Source organism: Typopeltis vanoorti, chromosome 6 (assembly GCF_054136105.1).
Source record: "Typopeltis vanoorti isolate ZY-2024b chromosome 6, IOZ_Tvanoo_1.0, whole genome shotgun sequence".
Lineage (NCBI taxonomy): Eukaryota > Metazoa > Arthropoda > Arachnida > Uropygi > Thelyphonidae > Typopeltis > Typopeltis vanoorti.
The window spans coordinates 114833914-114854540 of NC_143554.1; the positions used below are offsets into that span (position 1 = coordinate 114833914).

At 35.7% G+C, this 20627-nt stretch overlaps 1 protein-coding gene across 3 annotated transcripts in view; it reads left to right on the forward strand.

The window, feature by feature from the left end:
* LOC150105831 (phospholipid-transporting ATPase ID-like) overlaps nt 1–20627 on the forward strand; it is a 311509-nt gene that overhangs the window by 233858 nt on the left and 57024 nt on the right. For all 3 annotated transcript variants that reach the window (XM_090394368.1, XM_090394369.1, XM_090394370.1), the window contains 3 exons: nt 908–1005; nt 9391–9569; nt 18473–18702. In XM_090394368.1, coding sequence (XP_090250494.1) covers nt 908–1005; nt 9391–9569; nt 18473–18702 — 507 coding nt within the window. The remainder of the gene's footprint in view (nt 1–907; nt 1006–9390; nt 9570–18472; nt 18703–20627) is intronic.

The following is a 20627-nucleotide window of genomic DNA, read 5'->3' on the forward strand; positions in this document are numbered from 1 at the left end:
GCAATTATTTATAAATGTGTTGCTAATAATTTTTAATTCTTGTTTAAGAGCTTGTTCATTAGAGCAAATTGTTATAGCACTGTTTTTAAGGGCGTTAATGACTCCAAATTTTTGCAATGGGTAGTGATATGAGTTAGCATGTATATACAAGTTTTAAAAAACTCAAGTTTTGAAACAACTAACATGGTAGTTGTTTCTATAATTTTTGATAATGTATAGAGAATAGGAGTTCAGGATTAACAGAACAGGTACTTAACAGAAATGGCAGAAAGGTGACTGAGGTTTTTACATTTTTGAAAAACTAAGCAAATCTTGCCTGTGAACACATAATTAACACACTTAATATAATGCTATCATAGCCTGAATTGTATCTGCTGTAATTTCAAGCAACCAATCACACACGCAAATGCATAACCTCATACCATCTGTCAGTTGGTATTGGATTGTTCACCTTCAAATGTAGTTGGTATGATTTTGTATTTTCCAGTTTTCCTCCACAACATAATATTCAAGCATAAACATATTGACTTCATAGTTAATTATTTCAACAAACCCAGTTTCATCATATTCATTAGCAGCTTACTGAGGATGCTTTCATAGTGTCTTCCATATAATATTCAGTAAAAAAAAAAATGCATTTGTCACATTCACTTTTATTTCTGATTTTTGAATTGGTACAGTGTAAAAGATTCCATTTAGCTACGGTTCAGTGGCTGACCAAAAAACTTGAATTGTTCAGTGATTGTAAAATTTAACTGCTTAAAATATTTGAGCAGTAAATTAAATTTCTTATCTGTTAAATTACCTGTATTTTTTGCATTCTAGAATTGAAGCATAATATTTTCTAGATTTCTTATAAAACTGTCTTAATACTACTTAAAGTTTTATTAGAATAATTTCATTTCAGAAATTTGCTGGAGAAGGTCTACGGACACTCTGTTTAGCAGTAAAAGATGTAGATCAGAACTATTATGATAGCTGGAGTGTTAGACTTCATGAAGCTGCGTATGTATATATATGTATGAAATTTGTTAAAATATAATTTTAAGATTTTGTCAGTTGATTTTTGGCACAGATGAGTAAGGTTCTTACCTCCAAAAAATCTTGGATTTTGAACCCTACAATTCAATAAAATCAGTTGTAGGACTCACTATTTCACAATATATAGTGTTAGGACTCTGAGATTCTGGTGGTTGTTGCCTATTGAAATTATTAATAGCCTTAAGCCAGCCATCAGTAACAGTTAAGGTTGGCTGACAACTGATTTTTAAAAAGTTAGTTATAGCTAAATGGCCTTGCCTATTTTCTTAGGAAAATAAAAGGTGTTAGAGAATTAATTTTTATTTATCAAGTAAAATTTTGATTTTGCGTTGAATTAAATATTGAAATGCATTTGGGAGATTCTAAAAACTTGTTCAAAATGGGTAAAGATTTATTGAAAATTAGTTACAGATATATCTTGCTAACAAACTGTACATCATCAGTTTGGAACAAACAAGCAATTTAAATACAAGAATCACATGACCAGAAAACAGCAGTGTCACAATTTGGAAGGATAATATTAAAGAAATGATTGATCATTTATGTTCTTTACTAAAGATGAGAATCTCCCAAACTTTTCTGGCTCAAGAGTCCAGTTATTCCAGTTGAAATTTGAACAGTGCAATAAAGTAATCCAGTATGAATTTTGCCACTCCAAATCCACAGGAAATCTCCTACGTCACTCACATTTATTAATACCTATTACATGGAAAAGTTTGGAGAAACCTGTGCTGTTGGTCTTGACATCTCCAAGGTTTTTGATAGGGTCTGGCATTGAGGGCTTCTCAACAAGTTATCATTATTTGGACTGCCTTCATCTTTGTGTAAATGGATTGCCAGCTTTCTCTCAGATCAATCCCTGCATGTAATGGTGAATGGTGTTCTCTCTTTCTGATATATAAATGACTTGTTCTCATTGACTGCATTCCCTAATCATAATTTTGCTGATGATAGTGCACTCCATTCATCCTACTCATATGACAGGCTTTGCCAGTGCTCAATTATCTCATGTTTCAAGATTATGAATAAGTGTCCTGAACACTGATCTTCCAAGTATCCATGATTGGGAGGTGAAAGTAACCTAGTCAACTTCAGTGTTGACTGAAGTTGACTAGGTTGAAAAAAAAAAAAAAAAAAAAAATCTCCACTTACTTTTGATAATAATGAGCTCAACAGTAAAGACCAAATCTCTCTTCTTGGACACGTGTATGCCAAACCTTTCCTGCCACAATCCTATTTATCAGCTTCCAATTAATAAGCAATTAATCAGCTTCCAAAAAACTTGGCATTCTTTTCTGGTCAAGACTTCACTTCCTGTTACTCTGTACAAATCCCAAATCTGACCAACATTAGAATACTGCTCTCATGAATGGAGTGATGCACTCACTAAACATTCTTGATGCTGTTCAAAAAAGGCAGTTCAGTTGATAAATGACACTTCTCTTTCAGACTTTTGTCAACCACTATTCCATAAATTTCTGCATTGTGTCTCTTCTATAGATATTTCCATTGCCATTGTTCAGCAGAACTAGCATTTTTTATGCCTCGTATTTCTGCTAGATTGCCAGGAATTCATGCCACAGTTGCTTATCATCCTTTTACAATCTAACTGCATACTCACCAAACCTACTACTCCCAGTCATCTTTCATTCAGACTACCTCAATTCTGTGGAACAGTCACCCTCATGAAGCATTTCTAAAGGACTACAATCTTCAACAATTCAAGAATAATATCAACAGATTACTGTATTCTTGACCCTGCCCTCACATGACATCTGTTTGCTATAAGCAAACAGTCTTTGATGTTCTGCCTTTCATGTATGGGATAAATATAAAAAGCCTCTGAACTTTCCTTGTATAAGCATTTGCATTTAAAACTGCTATGAATTAAATGGGTATCATTCCAGTGAATGCAGTGCTTAGGTTTCACACAGCATGATGTTGAGACTGACTTAAGGTACCACATGGAGTACTGATGTTCACTAAATCTTATTTCCACTGAGTGGCCAGTCTGTCCAAATTATGCTGAATTATGATCAGATCACCAGGAATTCTATTTGACTTTCATGCTTGGCAAACAATTAGAAACTTTGTCGATGAGGAATGTTGGTACCAGATGAATTTCAAGATCCTATCAATACATTCCAAGATGCTCAAAATATATTGGATGGGAATTCTGCATTTTGTTGTTATCTTTGGATGTAGGATTGTAAGAGTCCAAATATCTCAGAAGTTATAGCCATTTGATTGAGAGAAGGTCTTGTCAAAGATGAACATGGTGAACAAATGTTATGTGTTCTTTAACCAATGTTTTAACAATGCCAACTTCCGAGAGGGATAATGAACCGAACTTATATATCTGCCAGTGAGGGTAGCTTTACGATGAACAGTCGGGAACAAGTTACCGACTGTTCATCTGCATGACTGGGAAAAGTAGGCTCTCAGAACTTTCCTTTTTTATACTGAATTGAATCTGTAGCTGTGATAAGATGGTTCATTCGTTCGTTCTGAGAATGATGCCAATAGTAAATATATCCTCTGTGTAGCACACAAATGAGGATTGAGGATGGATGGCAGAAAACAAAGTATCCTCCAGATGGTTAACAGTAATTAGCCAATTGAGAACTGGAATCATCCCTGGCCACATCAAGATGAAGCCATGAAAACAAAACATGAGCTCCTATGGTATTTATGGGAATAGGGTGTTTTCCAACTTCTAAACTTCAGATAACTCACTGTGTTAAATTATGATTTCATTTTGCAAACTTATTTTATATTTAATGATTTGGAAGTTTTTCCCCAGTTGGTTAAACTATAATAAATTTAGTTTAATCCTTTATCCAAGTGTAAGCAAACAAAGTTTGCACCTGAAGTATCTTCAGGACTAAGGCAACTCGTAGTAAAGGTGGACCAAACTCTCATCATTACTTGTCTTAGTATCTCCCATAATGCAAAGCACATCCTTGTGGACATGTATAACGCTGGCAAAGGTTGGTCAATTGGTAGAGCCTCTGCTACTAATGGCTCAGTTAAGTAAGTTTGAGCGCGGTTAGTAGTTGGTAGGGGGACAATCGTTCGATGCTGTCGGCACACTCTCCCTCGATGAGTCTTTGGACTCCCTGGAGGTGTCAAAATAATAATAATAATAATAATAATAATAATAATGCTATGCATTAAGGGACGGGCTACTACCCAGACCGGTTTCGACCTTTATTGAATGTTCAAGTACAGGTCAAACTCCAAAAACTCAATGTTGTTCCCCTCAGTAACAGGCTCACCTTGCCACTGAGAAGAACTCTCAGCATTGGCTCTACCCCATGACAGGCTCACCTCACCACCGAGCAAAGCCACTCATTTGTCATCCGAGGGGGTAAAGCACAGCTGTGCCTCAGTTAACTTCATGGGTTACAGCATTGCCATTCATTACCCCCGAAGACCTGGGTGACAGCAACAGCTGAACCTCAATTAAAACTTGATGGGCTACACCATTGTCATTCATCACCAAAGCTCCCAGCTGGTTTCAACCTTTATTGAGGTCTCATCAGTGGAAGCCAGACCCAGAGGTGGTGATACTAAGGTGGAAACAATGCAGAGGTCATATTTACCTATATGAGTTACCAAGAGGTGTGTCTCACCTTATTATTAAATTACTCTGGATTTAGAGAAAGATGTTGGAAATTTTTTTCCCACTTGGTTAGACTATAATAAATTTAGTTTAATCCTTTATCCAAGTGAAAGCAAACAAACTTTGCACCTGAAGTATCTTCAGGACTAAGGCAACTCGTGGTAAAGATGGACCAAGCTCTCTCATCACTACTTGTCTTAGTATCTCCCATAATGCAAAGCACATCTCCTTGTGGACATGTATAATGCTATGCATTAAAGGAAGAGCCACTACCCGGACCGGTTTTGACCTTTATTGAGGTCTCGCCAGTGGGAGCCAGACTGATGAGACCTCAATAAAGGTTGTGAAACCTTTAATGCATAGCATTATACATGTCTGCAAGGAGATGTGCTTTGCATTATGGGAAATACTAAGACAAGTAGTGCTGAGAGCTTTGTCCACCTTTATCACAAGTTGCCTCAGTCCTGAAGATACTTCAGGCACAAACTTTGTTTGCTTACACTTGAATAAAGGATTAAACTAAATTTATTATATTATATATTTAATGTTGTTCACTAAGTGGAGAATAAAAGAGGCTATCTGTTATTCCAAGATGAGATTTCATGCCAACTGGAATGTCACCTAGTTAAATAAGACCCCCATTATTTTTGTCAGGAAATCAGGGTGAGCATTGAAAAGTCATTAGTCCATTTTTTCCAGTAGCTGGCTGGAACTAGAAAAAGAAAAAATTGAAGATAGGAAACAACAGTATTGATGGAAAGGAAATTGAACTTGCAGAAGAACTGGAAATATACCACATGGACATAATTGGCATCATGAAAACAAAGACAAAAACAGGTGGCATCTTAATATGTACAGGATGTTATATCTAGGCAATAATAATCGAGGAAAGTAAGGAGTAGCAATAGCATTCGACACCAAAACATGAGTGTAAGATTCTTGATTGGAAAGTTATATTCATAGAAAAAATTTTCTGTCATCAGAGTAGGCAGCTCACATTTAAAAAAAAAAAAAAAAAAATTAAAAAGTGATCCTTGTTGGAGATCTAAACAGCAGAATAGAAAATGAATACCAACAGGCATATGGAAACGTTTAGAGAAAAGGGCAATACTATAATAATGGCAACATCAAACATGTACCAACATAAAAATCAAAAATTCACCTGGAGGGAAGACAAGAAATAAAACAAGTCTCATTTGATTGACTGTCATTGTTGATAATATATTCATGCTGGTTCAGGATACAAGAGTGTAGAGAGGATTTGAAACTGAAGTAACCATAATTTAATTTTAAGTAAAATAAAAATTAATATTACATTGAAAAGAGAACAGTATGCAAAAAATTTTTAAAATAATTAAAATTGAGCAGCTTTTAAAGGTAAACTTGTAGACTCAACTATACAGTTATTGAAGAAAGAATAAAACAAATTTAAAGATGCCAAGAAATTATATTCTTGGCTTCATCCTTTATTCAAGTGTAAGCAAACAGTTTGCATGTGAATAAAGGATGCTTTGTAACATTAAACTGACATCTCCACACTTACCCATTCAGACAGTCTATTTAGGTCCTCTTGCAAAGCGCTACAGCAATTGCTGTACTTAAGGCATCTCTCATAACTCTTGCCAACTTTGCATAATCTGCAAACAACTGTATATCACCTATCAGACAACCAATCCAATGCACAAATCTGCTATCCAAGCCCATTTGTTCCAATTTAACTACTAGTTTGTCATGTGGTAATCTATTGAAACCTTTTGAAAAATCTAAATATACTACTGTATTTGCATCACCCCTTGTCCAATGTATTCATCACCTTGTTATAATAAGGAAGCAGATTGCTAAAACACAATTTTCCTCTAGCAAACCCATGCTATCCATTAAAGAGAATTCTACTGCTGTCCACTCAGTCCTGAATCCTTGTCTTTATTAGCTTCTCCAACACCTTGGCCACAACTACAGGCAAGCTGATTGGCCTATAATTCAAAGCCTTAGTCTTATTATTATTATTATTATTATTTGACAGCTCCAGGGAGTCCATAGACTCATCAAAGGAGGGCACCTACTCTACAGCTCTCTCCACCACTCAATCCACCAACTACGCCAACGTCATCTACCACCGACCACTACCACTATTATTTACAGAGACAATCACAAACTTCCATGCCCACGGCGGGATTCGAACCCACAGCCTTTTGGCTGGAGAGCGGATATGCTAACCACTCGGCCAGCCAGGCCGGCAGCACCTCCTTTATGAAGCAGAACAATTTTGCTATCTTTCCATTCCTTTAGAGCCTGGGTAATCTAAGACTCATGTTGAAAATGTACATTAAAAGGTTTTAATTCCCAGGAACATTCCCTCAAGACACGTGGTGATATGCCATCAAGTCCCATGGCCTTGATATTAAGTTTACTCAATTCCTCATATACCTCTTGCTCACTAACCATTACTGGTTCCTACCCATAACCACTGCTCTTAAGTTCTGCATTCTGTTACAATCATAAGGATGAAATACTTGAATGAACTGCTCATTTAACACCTCTACAATATCCTCAGAGTTTATCATTCTCCCATCATCGCTGACCAACACCATCCTCCTATAATCATTCTTCCTTCTACTGGCCAGATATTGGGGGGGGGGGGACTTCCTAGGATTTCTTTTAGGTTCATTTGCTAACTATTGCTCCTGCTGCACTTTTTCTACCTTACTAAGTCACCTTCCTTGCTTGCTCTTTGTACTTCTCATGTAACTGATTATCTCCACAATGCCTTTTTCTTCCTGACTGCATGCTTCACCTCCTCAGTCACCCCTTTTACACATACCTAATTTAATCTCCTGAACTTTGGAATATACTTTGTCATTGCCTCTACCAGATAATTCCTGAGTAGAGAACAAGCAGCATTGATTTTCTTCATGCAATTCCTCACTCCATGATATTGCTGCAAACTGCCTCCTGAGTTTGCCATAATTATCTCACAAAAGTTCAAATATGGCTCACTACCACCAAACTATCACTTCGTGGTCACTTTCACCAACTGGAGGGTAATGTGACGCTTCATTTACAACACTATCTTCTAATAAGATAATCAAATCCAAGACCCTCGATCCACATGTGGCCTCTGTTACTGCTTAAGGTAGTTATCCCTTAAAAAAAAATAACTCAAGAAATCCATTCTCTTTGGTCTGATTGTTTATATGACCATATAGAAACTTTTTTTTTCTCATTGTCTTCCACATTACCAGGTCTATAACAACACCCTACTAAACATTTCATCCCGTCTACCTACACTTCACACCATACTGCTTTAAAACCACTGTCAGTATTTGCTTCTGGCATCTCTGCCCTAGAAGAATGTTACCATCATAACATTCTTCACCCCTTTTTGCTTTGTCTTTGCGAAAGACCACATATCCCTCCATCTCTAGTCCTGTCAGAATGTCATCCTCGTTTAACCATGTGTCACTTACACCAACAATTTTTGGGTGAATGAACTCTACCAACACTGCAATTTCATTCATCTTGTTTCGAATACTTCTAGCATTTGTAAACATACACACTAGCTCATTTTTGTTTTTGTAACAAGTCCCACTAACCTGACTTCTCAGACATGACTCCTCTACGCTCTTCCCTATCCATTCCTATCGTCACTGATAGTACACACCTCCTCAAACCTAAATATCACCCCCCACATCATGACTGTCTTAATCCCCTGTTTCTCTGTCCACTCTGTTTTTCCTTTTCTCTTATTCTCTTCGCTCATGTCACTCACCCCTCCATTCACAAATTGCCCTTATTCTCCTGCTCTCCCACAACACGTCTTGCTTCCTCATGTCTTACATTCAATTCAGCCATTCTCTCTTGTAGCAACAATTTCTTCAAGACTTAAATCAAATCCATTCAAATATAGCCTATCTCTTTTATACAGTTCTATCCACCCCTCAAATTCATCCCACACATTCACAAAATGAATTCTTTCCCCTCACACAACTGCTAGTATACTATTCAAAATCTTTGCTCGCCTTCTCAACTCATCATTATCATACCTGGACAACATGCTGACTACCTTATCTACCACACTGTTATCTTTCACTCTCCTTACATTCTGTTTGTTACAAAAACAAAAATGAGCTAGTGTGTATGTTTACAAATGCTAGAAGTATTTGTAAACATACAAACAAACAAACGCTACCAACTCTTTTTCTCACATACTCCTCTTATCTGTTTCTTCAACCACCCTTCTCATTCTACCTCCTGGAAAACAGACCTTGTGCACCTTTCCTCTTATCATCAAATCTTTGTACGTTACCACTCTCAAATCATTTGATATTTCTTTCAAATCTTTCATCTCATTCTTCCTCACATTCCCATGAAAATCCATTATTCACCTCAGTTCATTCCTTGTGCATTTAATGTTTTGCCTCATCTTTGCCAACTCTGCTTTCATATCTTTAATTAGTTTTCAGTACCAAGTACACAAATCGCATTTTCACTATGTTGCACATCTACAGTCTTACCACTCACCATATAATCCAGTCGTGAAGTTACTTCATGTGCAAACTTTGTTTGCTTACACTTGGATGATTGATGAAGCCAATAATATGATTTCTTGGCATCTTTAACTTACAGTATTTTTGATAGCCACAACATGAATTCTTCACCACTTATTTATAGAAATTAAATAAGGGACTAATATGAATTTCAGCAAAATGTTTTATGTATTTTAGCACTTCATTAGATAATCGTGAAGAAAAAGTTGATGCTGTCTATGAAGAAATTGAGCAAAACTTGACATTAATTGGGGCCACAGCTATTGAAGACAAGCTTCAAGATGGTGTTCCTGATACTATTGCCAATCTTGCTTTAGCTGGAATTAAGATTTGGGTATTAACTGGTGATAAACAAGGTAAATCTACCTATAATAAGAATTATTATATAGAAGTACAGAATTGATGCACCTTAGAGAAATATTTATATTAAAGTAAATTATTAGTTTAGTGTATACATTTTGAACCCAGAATTTATTCTACTGATTTTGGTTAAATTAATGATAATTTAATCCTTTGACCTCACAACCTCGTGAAACTAACCATGGAGGTTACAGATCTTCAGTTTTAACTCATAAAACTGAAGCCATATGAATATTGAATTCTCTCTCTCTCTCTGCTTCCATATGGACAGATATATATTGTTTGAAAGACCATAGATTCAGAAAAAAATTGCTTTGTTGATGTTATTATCTTTATTTACATTTCAAATATATAGAAAAAAATGCATTGATATAATATTTTAATTTGTCCTAACCACTAGAATCTGTGGCAATAAATGAAAATACTTTCAAATATTTGACAGTCTTTTTTTTTACTCAAAGTTGACATACATATATCTACTGTTATATTCCCTACAGTATTCATTTGAGGTGAATACTGTAGGGAGAATTTTATATCAATAAACTAATACAGTAAATATTTTCTAAAATATATATTTTAAAAATGCACAGTTAGCCTAGTGGCTATGCGCTTCACAACCATATACCTGTGGAAGGAGTGTCCTAGGATCGATTCCCATCGGTGATGTGAGGAGCTGAAGGATCTTCCTCAGCCATAGCCGGTCTTGGGGGGTGGACAGTAGGGTTTTTTCGCCAGCTTATCCTGGGATTTTTTCATTCCGTAAAGCAGGCAAACCGGCCTTGAGAACTCAACACTAATGGACATAGGATACACGCCGTAGGGCTTGACCACCTTATCCTGTGAACGGTTTTGAGGTCTGCTGATTAATAAACCCTCGACACCACAAGGTGTCAAAGAGGGAAAAGGAAGATGAGATGAGATATTTTAAAAACAACCTTGTGAAAGAAGGCAACCATTTCAGGCCATGTTAGTTGTATACTGTTCTCACTTACTGGTTGCAAAGCAGCTAACACGTGTATAGTACAGACATTAAAAAGACTAATGTCATGGATATGATTTGTCAGTCTTGGTTGAATGGATAACACTTCACTTTCCTACCAATAGGATGAGGATTGGAATACTGCTGTGGGAAACATTTATAAATATTTTTGGTTGTATGTGATTTTTCATTACCTAGTGGTAAATTGCTAATTAAGTGGAGGCCCAAAGTGACTGGATAGAAAAACAGTTCCATGTTTTATCCCTAAAATGATGTTTGAACATTATTTAATCCTTAGCCATGAAAGGTTGTACACCTCTTATATATTAGTATCAATGGTACTAATGTACAATAGATGTACAGCCTTTCATCAGTGGAATTTACAATTTTAAAAAAATTATATGTACTGCTTATGCATTCATCCCTCTGTGGCATGGATGTTTGTAAATATCTTTAATAATAATCTTCCTGTTCAAATTAGACCAAAAAAGTCACCTGATGCTGACTACATTCCTACATTGTCCTGAAGATTTGTGATCCTGAGTTGACTCCTGTTCTATGTTGCCTCTTTATGTTCTCTTACTCCACTGACATCTACCCTACATGGAAATTAGCCCATATCCAATCTATTCCAGTCAAACTACTGCCCCATTGTCACTCACCTCACTCCCTTCCGAGTAATAGAAAGAACCAAGAAATACCTAACTAATAACCAACTAATAAACGACCACCAGTATGGATTCCACCAATGTCGTTCAACATGGAATCTGCTCACCTGTGTCACCCACCTCTGAATAAGTACCATGGGAAAGTTTGGCAGATCCCACGTGGTATCACTTGATATCTCCAAGGCTTTCAACCAGGTCTGGCACAAGGGCCTGTTAAGTAAGCTCCCATCATTCAGGTCTGTCCCATAATTTCTGCAGCTGGGTTGCCAGTTTTGAACATGCATTGTGTTGATGGTAGATATTTCTCTATATTCTAACTATGCAACTAATGCTGGCCTCCCACAAAGTTCTGTCCTCTCACCAACCCTCCCTCTTCCTTCTTTACATCAATGACATGCTCCAGTTAACCATCAGTCCAATACACTGTTTCACTGATGACAGTACACTACATTATACCATGTATACCACCACAACCCAACAACCTCTGCAATCTTAAATTCTGATTCCCAAACTATTCAATGGGGCTCAAATAATGTTGTTTATTTCAATTCCCCCAAAACACAGTTCTGCCTTATTTCCCACAAAAAAAACCATGTTCTTTCAGCCTTACATTTGACAACACACCCAAATCTCAAGGCAAGATGAGATTTTACTCCTTGAGATCACTTTGACATCAAGACTTTCTTGGTATAAACATTTCAACCATTGCTTCCTCAGCATCCAAAAAATTAGGATTAATCTTTTGCTCAAAGCATTAGCTCTGAATAGCTGTTAATCCTGTACAAATCGCATATCCATCCATGGAGTACTGCTCGCACATTTAGGATGATGTCCCCTAAGAGCACCGTAAAAATACTTGCTGCAATACAAAAGAGAGCAATCAGACTGATTGACTCATCCCTTACACACTTACTCCAACTACTTTTGCACAGGTGCTTAGTATCTACTGCATGCATCTTCTATAAATATTTCCATGGTAAATGTTCATCAGAACTAGCCTCAATAATTCACTCCCATCTACCAAATCCAGTGAACGCATGCATCTGCCACCCAATACCCTTCACAGTCCAATTCCACACTTGCAAAACAATTTTGCAAGTGTACAGAACAAGTTTTTCATCTTCTGTTGTACACTGGAACAGCCTCCCTTCCCATGTGTTTCCTAAGGAATACAATGCACAGGCATTCAAATCTAATATGAACAAGTTCTTCCTTTTGCAAATCTCTTTCCATTCACAGTACTAACATACTATTGGTTGACCAACCAGCCTCTTATACTTTTGAAAGAGTAACCTCTTTCAAAAGGTTACCATTTGAAAGATGTATTATTAAGGTATCTAGAATGGCTAGACTATTGCTAATCTATTTCTCCATAGTAAAATGGATTTGTGGATGCTGGCTGTTGATGTAGAGCAAATAGATCCCATGTTTAGGCCACGAGGCCAACTTGAAAACATATTATCAACATTTCTTAACCAAATAGAAGGCTGTGTCAAGAAGATTCTTTTTCAGAATTGCCCATATTGCAAAAGGGGGTGAGAGGGGAAATATTATTACAGTACACCCTAACTGATATTTTGCTCTTCTATAGGAATTAACCTTCTCCATGGATGGCAAAGGAGTAGAGATCTGTGCTATTAGAAAGAAAAATATTTTTTACAAGTGATAAGGTGTCATTCAAGGTAAAAAGTGTAAGGTCGAAGAGTGACATATAAGTTGACCATAATTTAAAAATTATTTAGATAGACTTTTATTTATCTAAGAATAGGTATGTTTTTATGTGACTCCAATCCATGAAAGATAGTAAATCTATAGTATATTAGTACCATGAATAGGATAAGGTTTTTGTTTATTTTTTACACATTTTGGAAACTATTCTAGACATCAAATAAAGGAATTTTGTCAAGCCATTTCAGGCTTCCAATAAGCAAGACAGGTCTCATAGTAGATGATGAAATTCATCCCCCATCTAAAGATCACAAACATCTATACCCATGGCAGCATTCAAACTTGTAGCTTGTTAGTGGGTTGGAGGATAGATACACAAAGCACTCTGTCAGCCAGGCTGGTAGTGGCATGACCACTGAGTGAAGTAATAGATTTTAATAATTGTTTGGATAATCTATAGAAGGAGAGTGTCAGTACATCTGTTGTGGGGGTCTGAGAGGATGATTACATTTCTAGATTTTTGGTAATCCATACAGCAGGAGTCTCTTATAACTTTGATTTTTTGACAAGCATGTCAAAGGTAGCCTGAGAAAAACATTCAGAACATTAGAGATGTCTTAAGATAGCCCCATCTTCATTTGCAGAGTCTTCACTGAAATTTGCAACAACTTTGACATTGCAATCAGCAGTAAATCTTAATTAGGATTGAATATTAGTAAGTCTTACTTGCAAAGGGCCAAATGCGAAGAATTTAAATCAGAGAGATGTTTCTTATACAAATTGGGAAGGCTGATGCATGCAACTCTTTTTTGGTAATCCCTCCCATAAAAAGTTCATATCATACAATAGTAATGTGAGTAGGCTAAAGGTTAGATAATCTTGAAACCTTGTTCTGGTTGCCAAACATGTCACTTTTTTTAAGCCTCCATAGAGCAGGGTGAGGGTTTCAAACTTTGATAAAGTCATCTAACTCCTCAAGACATTAACGAACAACATCCATACCATGTATACCACATCCATATACATATCTGTATATATGTACATATATAAATATCTGGACATGATATGGATGTCATATACAATCCAAACGGCATCACCACACTACTAAAGACAGTTCTATCATTATTCATCTTCTGTAACTCTTTAGAAACTAAGACAAATCACTGTTACCGTACCTGAACCATCTCGCTGCATGCCTCCTGATCTTTTTCTAGAATGAAATTTTGAAGGAGAATCCTGAATAACATAGATATCAAAAAAAGTCTTCTGTATGAGTGATATTCTTTAAATTGTACTCAGAAGTTGAACTAACAGAACTAGCATTGATCTTTATTTAAAGCTAATTGACCATATGTATATAAGTTTGAGTTGAAATCCTACTGCAACATGGATATCTGTTGAATGCCTTTAGATGGAATATGATTTAAATTGCTTGGTATGAGATCATTTTCATTTCTTATTAGTGATGCCTGAAGTGGCTTTAAAAAGCACAATATTTGGATTCTGGAGAAAGGGTCCTTGTATTAACTAACAAACAGCTCGCCCATGCCATTAATGTACTATAGGTTTCCAACCTTTTGTGGATGGGTTTGTCATAAAATAAATAAAATTTCATATTTAGCTAAAATATATTCCACAGTATGGAAGAAAGTTTACATCCAGTCCTTCTTGAAAATAAATAAAACATACACTTATCAACTCATTGCCCTCACCTCACCAGGTCACTCTAATAGCTTATAATGATATAGATTATAAGTTCTTCACTTCTTGAGGCTCACCAGTTAATTAACCTTATGGATTCTCCACTCTAGATTCATACATCTTCTCTCCTACACCATCCTCATCTAGACCTGTCATTCAGGGATTTTTAAAGATCTGGTTGTTGTTGATATTTCCAGAACACTTGATCATAATAGGCATAGTCCCTTTCTCAGCAAACTGCTATCTCCTGTAGTCTGCCTTCCACTGAATTTCGCTACCAGCACATTAATATTTCAGGACTCTATTCTACCCTCTCTCTCTCTCTTTCTCAATCACTCACCTCAAACCTTATCCATAGGTTTTTAGACATAATACTTTATTCTGTCTACCCTTTTGACAAATTGTATAGTGCCCAAACATCCCAGGTGTCAAGATCTTCTAACTGTCTTGCACTCTGATTTCAATGCCATTTTTCAATGGTAACTAAGCAGACAGCTTAGTTACCTTAAATACTATCAAATTACAGTCCTCCCTCCCATTCTTAAAAAAAAAAAAAAAAAAAAAAAAAACGAAGATTACCTTCTCTTATCTTCAGTAATTCTCAGGCTCTTAAGTAAGCTCTTGGCTGACCTTGACCTGTAATTTTACCTTTCATTGAACAAATACATCATATTCGTAGCTCGTAGCTTCCTGCACACCTCTAAAAAAACTTTGATAGCCTTTTCCGCTCAAGTTTCTCACCTCTCCACCTACTAACTCTGTACAAATTCCAAATCCATCCAACCTTAGAATATTGCTCTTGTATCTGAGGAAATGTGCCAAAACCTCCTTAAAAATTCTTGATTTCAGAAGATAGTGCATGTCCAGAAGAGGACACTGTCACAGGTACTGTTCTACTGAATTAGTATATCTGTCATCAGCCCAATTCTGTGTTAAGCTTATAATAACATGAGTAGCAGCTGCTCAACATCCATTACAGAACAGCCTGCAAACTCACTAAATCAAATTCTCCTCTTTTCATTCCTCTATCTTTATTTTTTAGAACATTCTTTCTCGTGAACTGTTCAAAAGAATAAGAACTCTGTACACCTGCTGACACATGACACTGATATTTTAAAATAAAAAAAATTAAAAATAGAAGTACTTTATAATTTAATGTAGATCCTATTCTTTATCTGATAATCATATACGAGGTTGCTACTACTTCTGGAAATCAGGTATGAGTAATTTTAATTCGGATATAAAATTCTGTCCTCTTAGCCATTTATTCTTCTGATGAATTCAATAATAACAATTGTATGAATCTTTCAAAAATATAGGAAATTACCTTGAACTCTGAGCTTTAGTCCATGTGATACAGTATAAAATTATTCAGCAACAAGCCTGGGAAGATATTGTCATTATGTACTAAAACACTTGAACAAATAAAAAAAAATAATAATAAAATCACATTTGCTGTCTGTAGATGTCGTATGGTCACTCCTGTACCTCACCAGGTTTTGGGAGTGAAGTCTTCTGCTAGAATGTGGTAGGGTCGCAGATTCCCTTTCCACAGAGTTTGTAGGGCAATCACAAACATCCATGCCCATGGCGGGATTTGAACCCACAGCCTCTTGGCTGGATAGTGGACATGCTAACCACTAGGCCAACCAGGCCAGCTGAATAAGAAAGCTTACTTTAAATATGATTCTGTTTTAATACTCAGTGAAACAGCACCCATAGATAGAATATAATATATAAATGGATTCTACATATAAAATTAATAGGCCATATCAACAACCACAACATCCTAAGATAGTTATTGCTTGTAAACTAGAGGCTTATGATTTATTTACTGGATTTAAAACTAACTAAAAGGCCTGGAAATTAAGAATTTCCATCTTTAGAAACCAACCCCATACTAATACCTTCATGACTCTTTGCACCATTACAAAACTCAAAAATTAGGCATTAGCTCAATACACATACCAGAACAGGAGCTTGCTCCCCTTATGTAGTAATAAGGAAGATTTAGCCCAAGAACTCCATTTGCTAACTAATACTTTCCTATAAAATAACTAATAAATGCACCAGCTTTAAACTCCTTGCCAACCAACAAACTGATGAGGAAGCCAAACATTATATTATTTTTCTTCTCTATATTGGCTCTATTTTTGTAATAATCATCATAATCAAATTCCTGACATGTATCCTTGGGTGTGTATAGGATATTATGATAGTACTTCATGAAAAAGTTATATAATTTGTAACTTTCTGTCAACAATAGTCCTCCAAACTAACTGATTTCTGTAAGACTAAACAAAATCCTTAGAGTGCAAAATTAAAACAGGGTTTACTCCTTTCATCAGAATCTGATACTACTTCAATCCATTAAACCCCTCCACAGCCTTTGGAAATATCCAGAAGTTTACTGTAAATGCAAGACTCCATATTACATACAGCAGAAGAAATCTATTGAATGGTGCATCAAGGAGCATGCTAAAGACATTGAATACAAGAAGTGAGCCACATTACTTACATTGTCACCTAATTCCATGATGCCTCAACAGAGAAGGCCTGAGTTCTGTGGAATGATTTGGAAATCTTGGGGGGGGGGAATATCTGGGAGTCTACTGGAGATGTTGTTAGACCCTGTATGACTGAATATAAACCCCAGCATTAATCTCTGAATGTTTTCCTAGCCTGATCAGCTAAATGTGCAAACAAGCATGCCAGCATGCTCATTAAATAATTTGAATTATCAGAATCCATAATAATGTATTAATATTAGTTGTCACCATGTTAATCTTTATTGTATTTAAATAAGTTTGCTTCTAGTTATTTCTTTCACATACCTGAACCCCTATGTAATTAGGATAAAACTGGTAGTAGTTTTAATTAATAACTGGAAGTTATTTTGTGTACACACACACATGACTCAATGAATGCCCTTGCCCATGGTGAGTGGATTTTGCCAGCTGCCAAGAAGCTGCAGACTAGACAAAATAGAATACTTCTTATTTAAAAGAAAAAAAAAGCTTTCTAAATATTTTAACTTTAAGATAACACACAGAATAATATGTGTAATATAAAGAGACATTCTAGTAACAGAAATTAATTCAACAATTAATGGTTCTCATACAAAAGAAATGTTCTCCAAACAACAACACCAGCTCATCACTTTATGCAACTCCTATTGACTGAGTATATTTCTTTTTTTCATGGTAAGTAGGATTTTGCATAATTTGTCAACACACACACAGCATTATATATGGTAAAAGTCAACGACCCAAGATCTTCCATACAGGGAACTTGATGTTGATTTCTTCTCCCATGGAACATGCCAGCATACATAATTTCAGTTTTGCTTTGCATCAGGCACTATGAGAATGCCTGGTGGTCGTAATTTCTATCATCTGACATAACATGCAAAGTAGATAGAGGAACACATGCATTTAATGAAAAATACACTTACCTTAATACCTTTTAGTTACTTTGGTGTAATCTAAGCATCCAGCCTTTGCTGGCTTATTTGGCTAAATGGATAGTGTCTCCACTCTTTAACCAATTGGTTTCACATTCACTATCATGAATGTTTGTGAATGCCTTTTAAATGGTAGATGATTTTCATTGCTTGCTGTGATACCACTTTGCTTATTGGAAGCTTTAAGGCAGCTTGAAAAAGTACTATATTTGGTATTTACTGTTTTATTGAAAAGTGGATGATAAATATAAAAGCGACATATAAAGTATATTTTTTTAAGTGAATACAAGATTTGCTGTAATGATCTCAAAGTACTTTAACCAGATTACATTGTAATCATGTTGAAGAGATTAACTTTAAAATCTAAGTAATTTAAAGCAGATTCTTATATTATGTTGGTAATTTTGTACATGTTTTCAGAAACTGCTATGAATATTGGATACTCCTGCCAGTTGCTTACAGATGAAATGACAGATCTTTTTATTATTGATGGAACACAGTATGAAGAAGTGCAGAATCAGCTTACAAAACATAGAGACAGTTTTCATCTAAATAAGCATTTGCCTCAGTGTATTGTGGAAAATTCTCACACTTTTGTCGAAAGTGATGAGTCTTCAGGATATGCACTTATTATCAATGGCCACAGCTTGGTGAGACTTATGTTATTAAAAACAAATGTTATTAAATGAAATATTCTATTCCATTTCTATATAATCCTGAATCATCTTGCTCAAATTTCAATTAAATTTTAGAATAATCAAAGAACTGACCTGAACTGTATATGCTTCACACACTAGAAATAATTTCAGCTTTTACTTATCAGTGTCTTTATTTAGTTGCTGGAACTGTTTCCTCAGGTTTTCATATGTGAATTACAACCACTACCACCATTACTATCAGCATCTCACTACTTGGCTGGTTGACAGTTTTTTTTATATCCCACATAATACACTTGCCTCATAGCCTTTGCATTTAATCTAAGTAACTAACATCCATTATAAAGTATACTTTATAATGGTCAACATCCTCAGTACCTTTTGAACCCCCCACATCTGCTTTGAGTTTGTATAACTCTAGTTTCAGTGCAAGTTTATGTAATTTCTTGTATCCTGTCAGTGACTTTTTTAAATATGATTCTTACTTATGAAAGATTGTAAGCCTATAGTACATTAAAGTTGAGTAGGCTAAGAATTTTTTCTATTTTTGTTAATTTGATAATTTGTTTTTATATTTTTTTTCTTGCAAGCCAGGTTAGCAAGATTTCCCTACTGTATTTGAAAAACTTTCTCTAAATTGATCTTAAACGCTACTTGATCATCAGTTTGCTATTATTACCAATCCTATGATATTGCTGTTTTAGGCAGTTTATCATATTAGGATTTGTTGGTTGAACAAAGGGTGAGACATATAAAAATATTTTGGGAAAATTTGGAGAAAAGAGCAAAGCTAATAATAATGGCAAATATCGGTTGAATTTCTGCTCAGGACATGGACTGGTTATTACTAACACCATGTTCCAACATAAAAATGTGCACAAATTCACATGGAGAGAAGAGGCTAGGAATAAGAAAAGTCTCATTGACTATGTTATTGTTGATAGTGATGTTTTCTCCCTGGTGCAGGACACCAGAGTGTACAGAGGATTTGAAATTGGAAGCGATCACTATTTAGTCTTGAGCAGGATAAAATTGAATTTCATATTGAAAAGAATAACATGTAAGAAAGTTTTAAAGCGAATAAAAGTTGAGCAGCTCTCAGATGTGAACTGTAGACTAAAATACAGAAAGATTATTGAAAAGAAAATGAAAGAGTTTGAGAACAGGAATCAAACTATGGAGATTCATTGGCAAACTCTGAAGAAAACATTGATTGATTCTGCCAGAGAGGCATGTGGTGAGGTTGTGTGCAAGGATAAAAAAAATCAGAACTCCCTGGTGGACACAGGAAGTTAAAGAGGCAGTGAAGGAAAAGAAGAAAGCATATCAAAAGTTCCTGACAAATAAGTCAGCTTTTACTCTTACAGAATACAGAGACAAATGTAAGAAAGCTAAACAGTGTGTAAAACTAGCTAAACAAAAGTCATGGGAGGACTTTGGCAAGAATATAGAAAATAAATATCAAGAAGGTGGCAAAATATTCTGGAGGTTGTTGAAGAAGCTTAGGAATGGAGGAAAGAGTGCTGTAAAAGGAGTTAGAGATGATAAAGGTGACATGAAAACAGGAGAAAAAGATATCCTTGAAGTATGGAGTAATTACTTTGAAAAACTGCTAAATGAAACAAGCAGTGATGACAGCACAGTGATAAAAAAAAAACACTGACCAGGCATGCAGTCAGGAATACATATCCATACTTGAAGTAGAAAAAGCCATCAAAGGCTTGAAATGTGGAAAGGCAGCAGGAGTAGATGATATTCGACCAGAAATGCTGAAGTATGGTGGTATAAAAGTCTTACAGTGGCTGCACTGCATAGTTCAGAAAGCCTGGACTGAGGGACGAATTCCCAATGATTGGAGTATAGCTATTATAGTACCCATATATAAAAAGGGAAATAAAACTGAATGTGAGAATTACAGA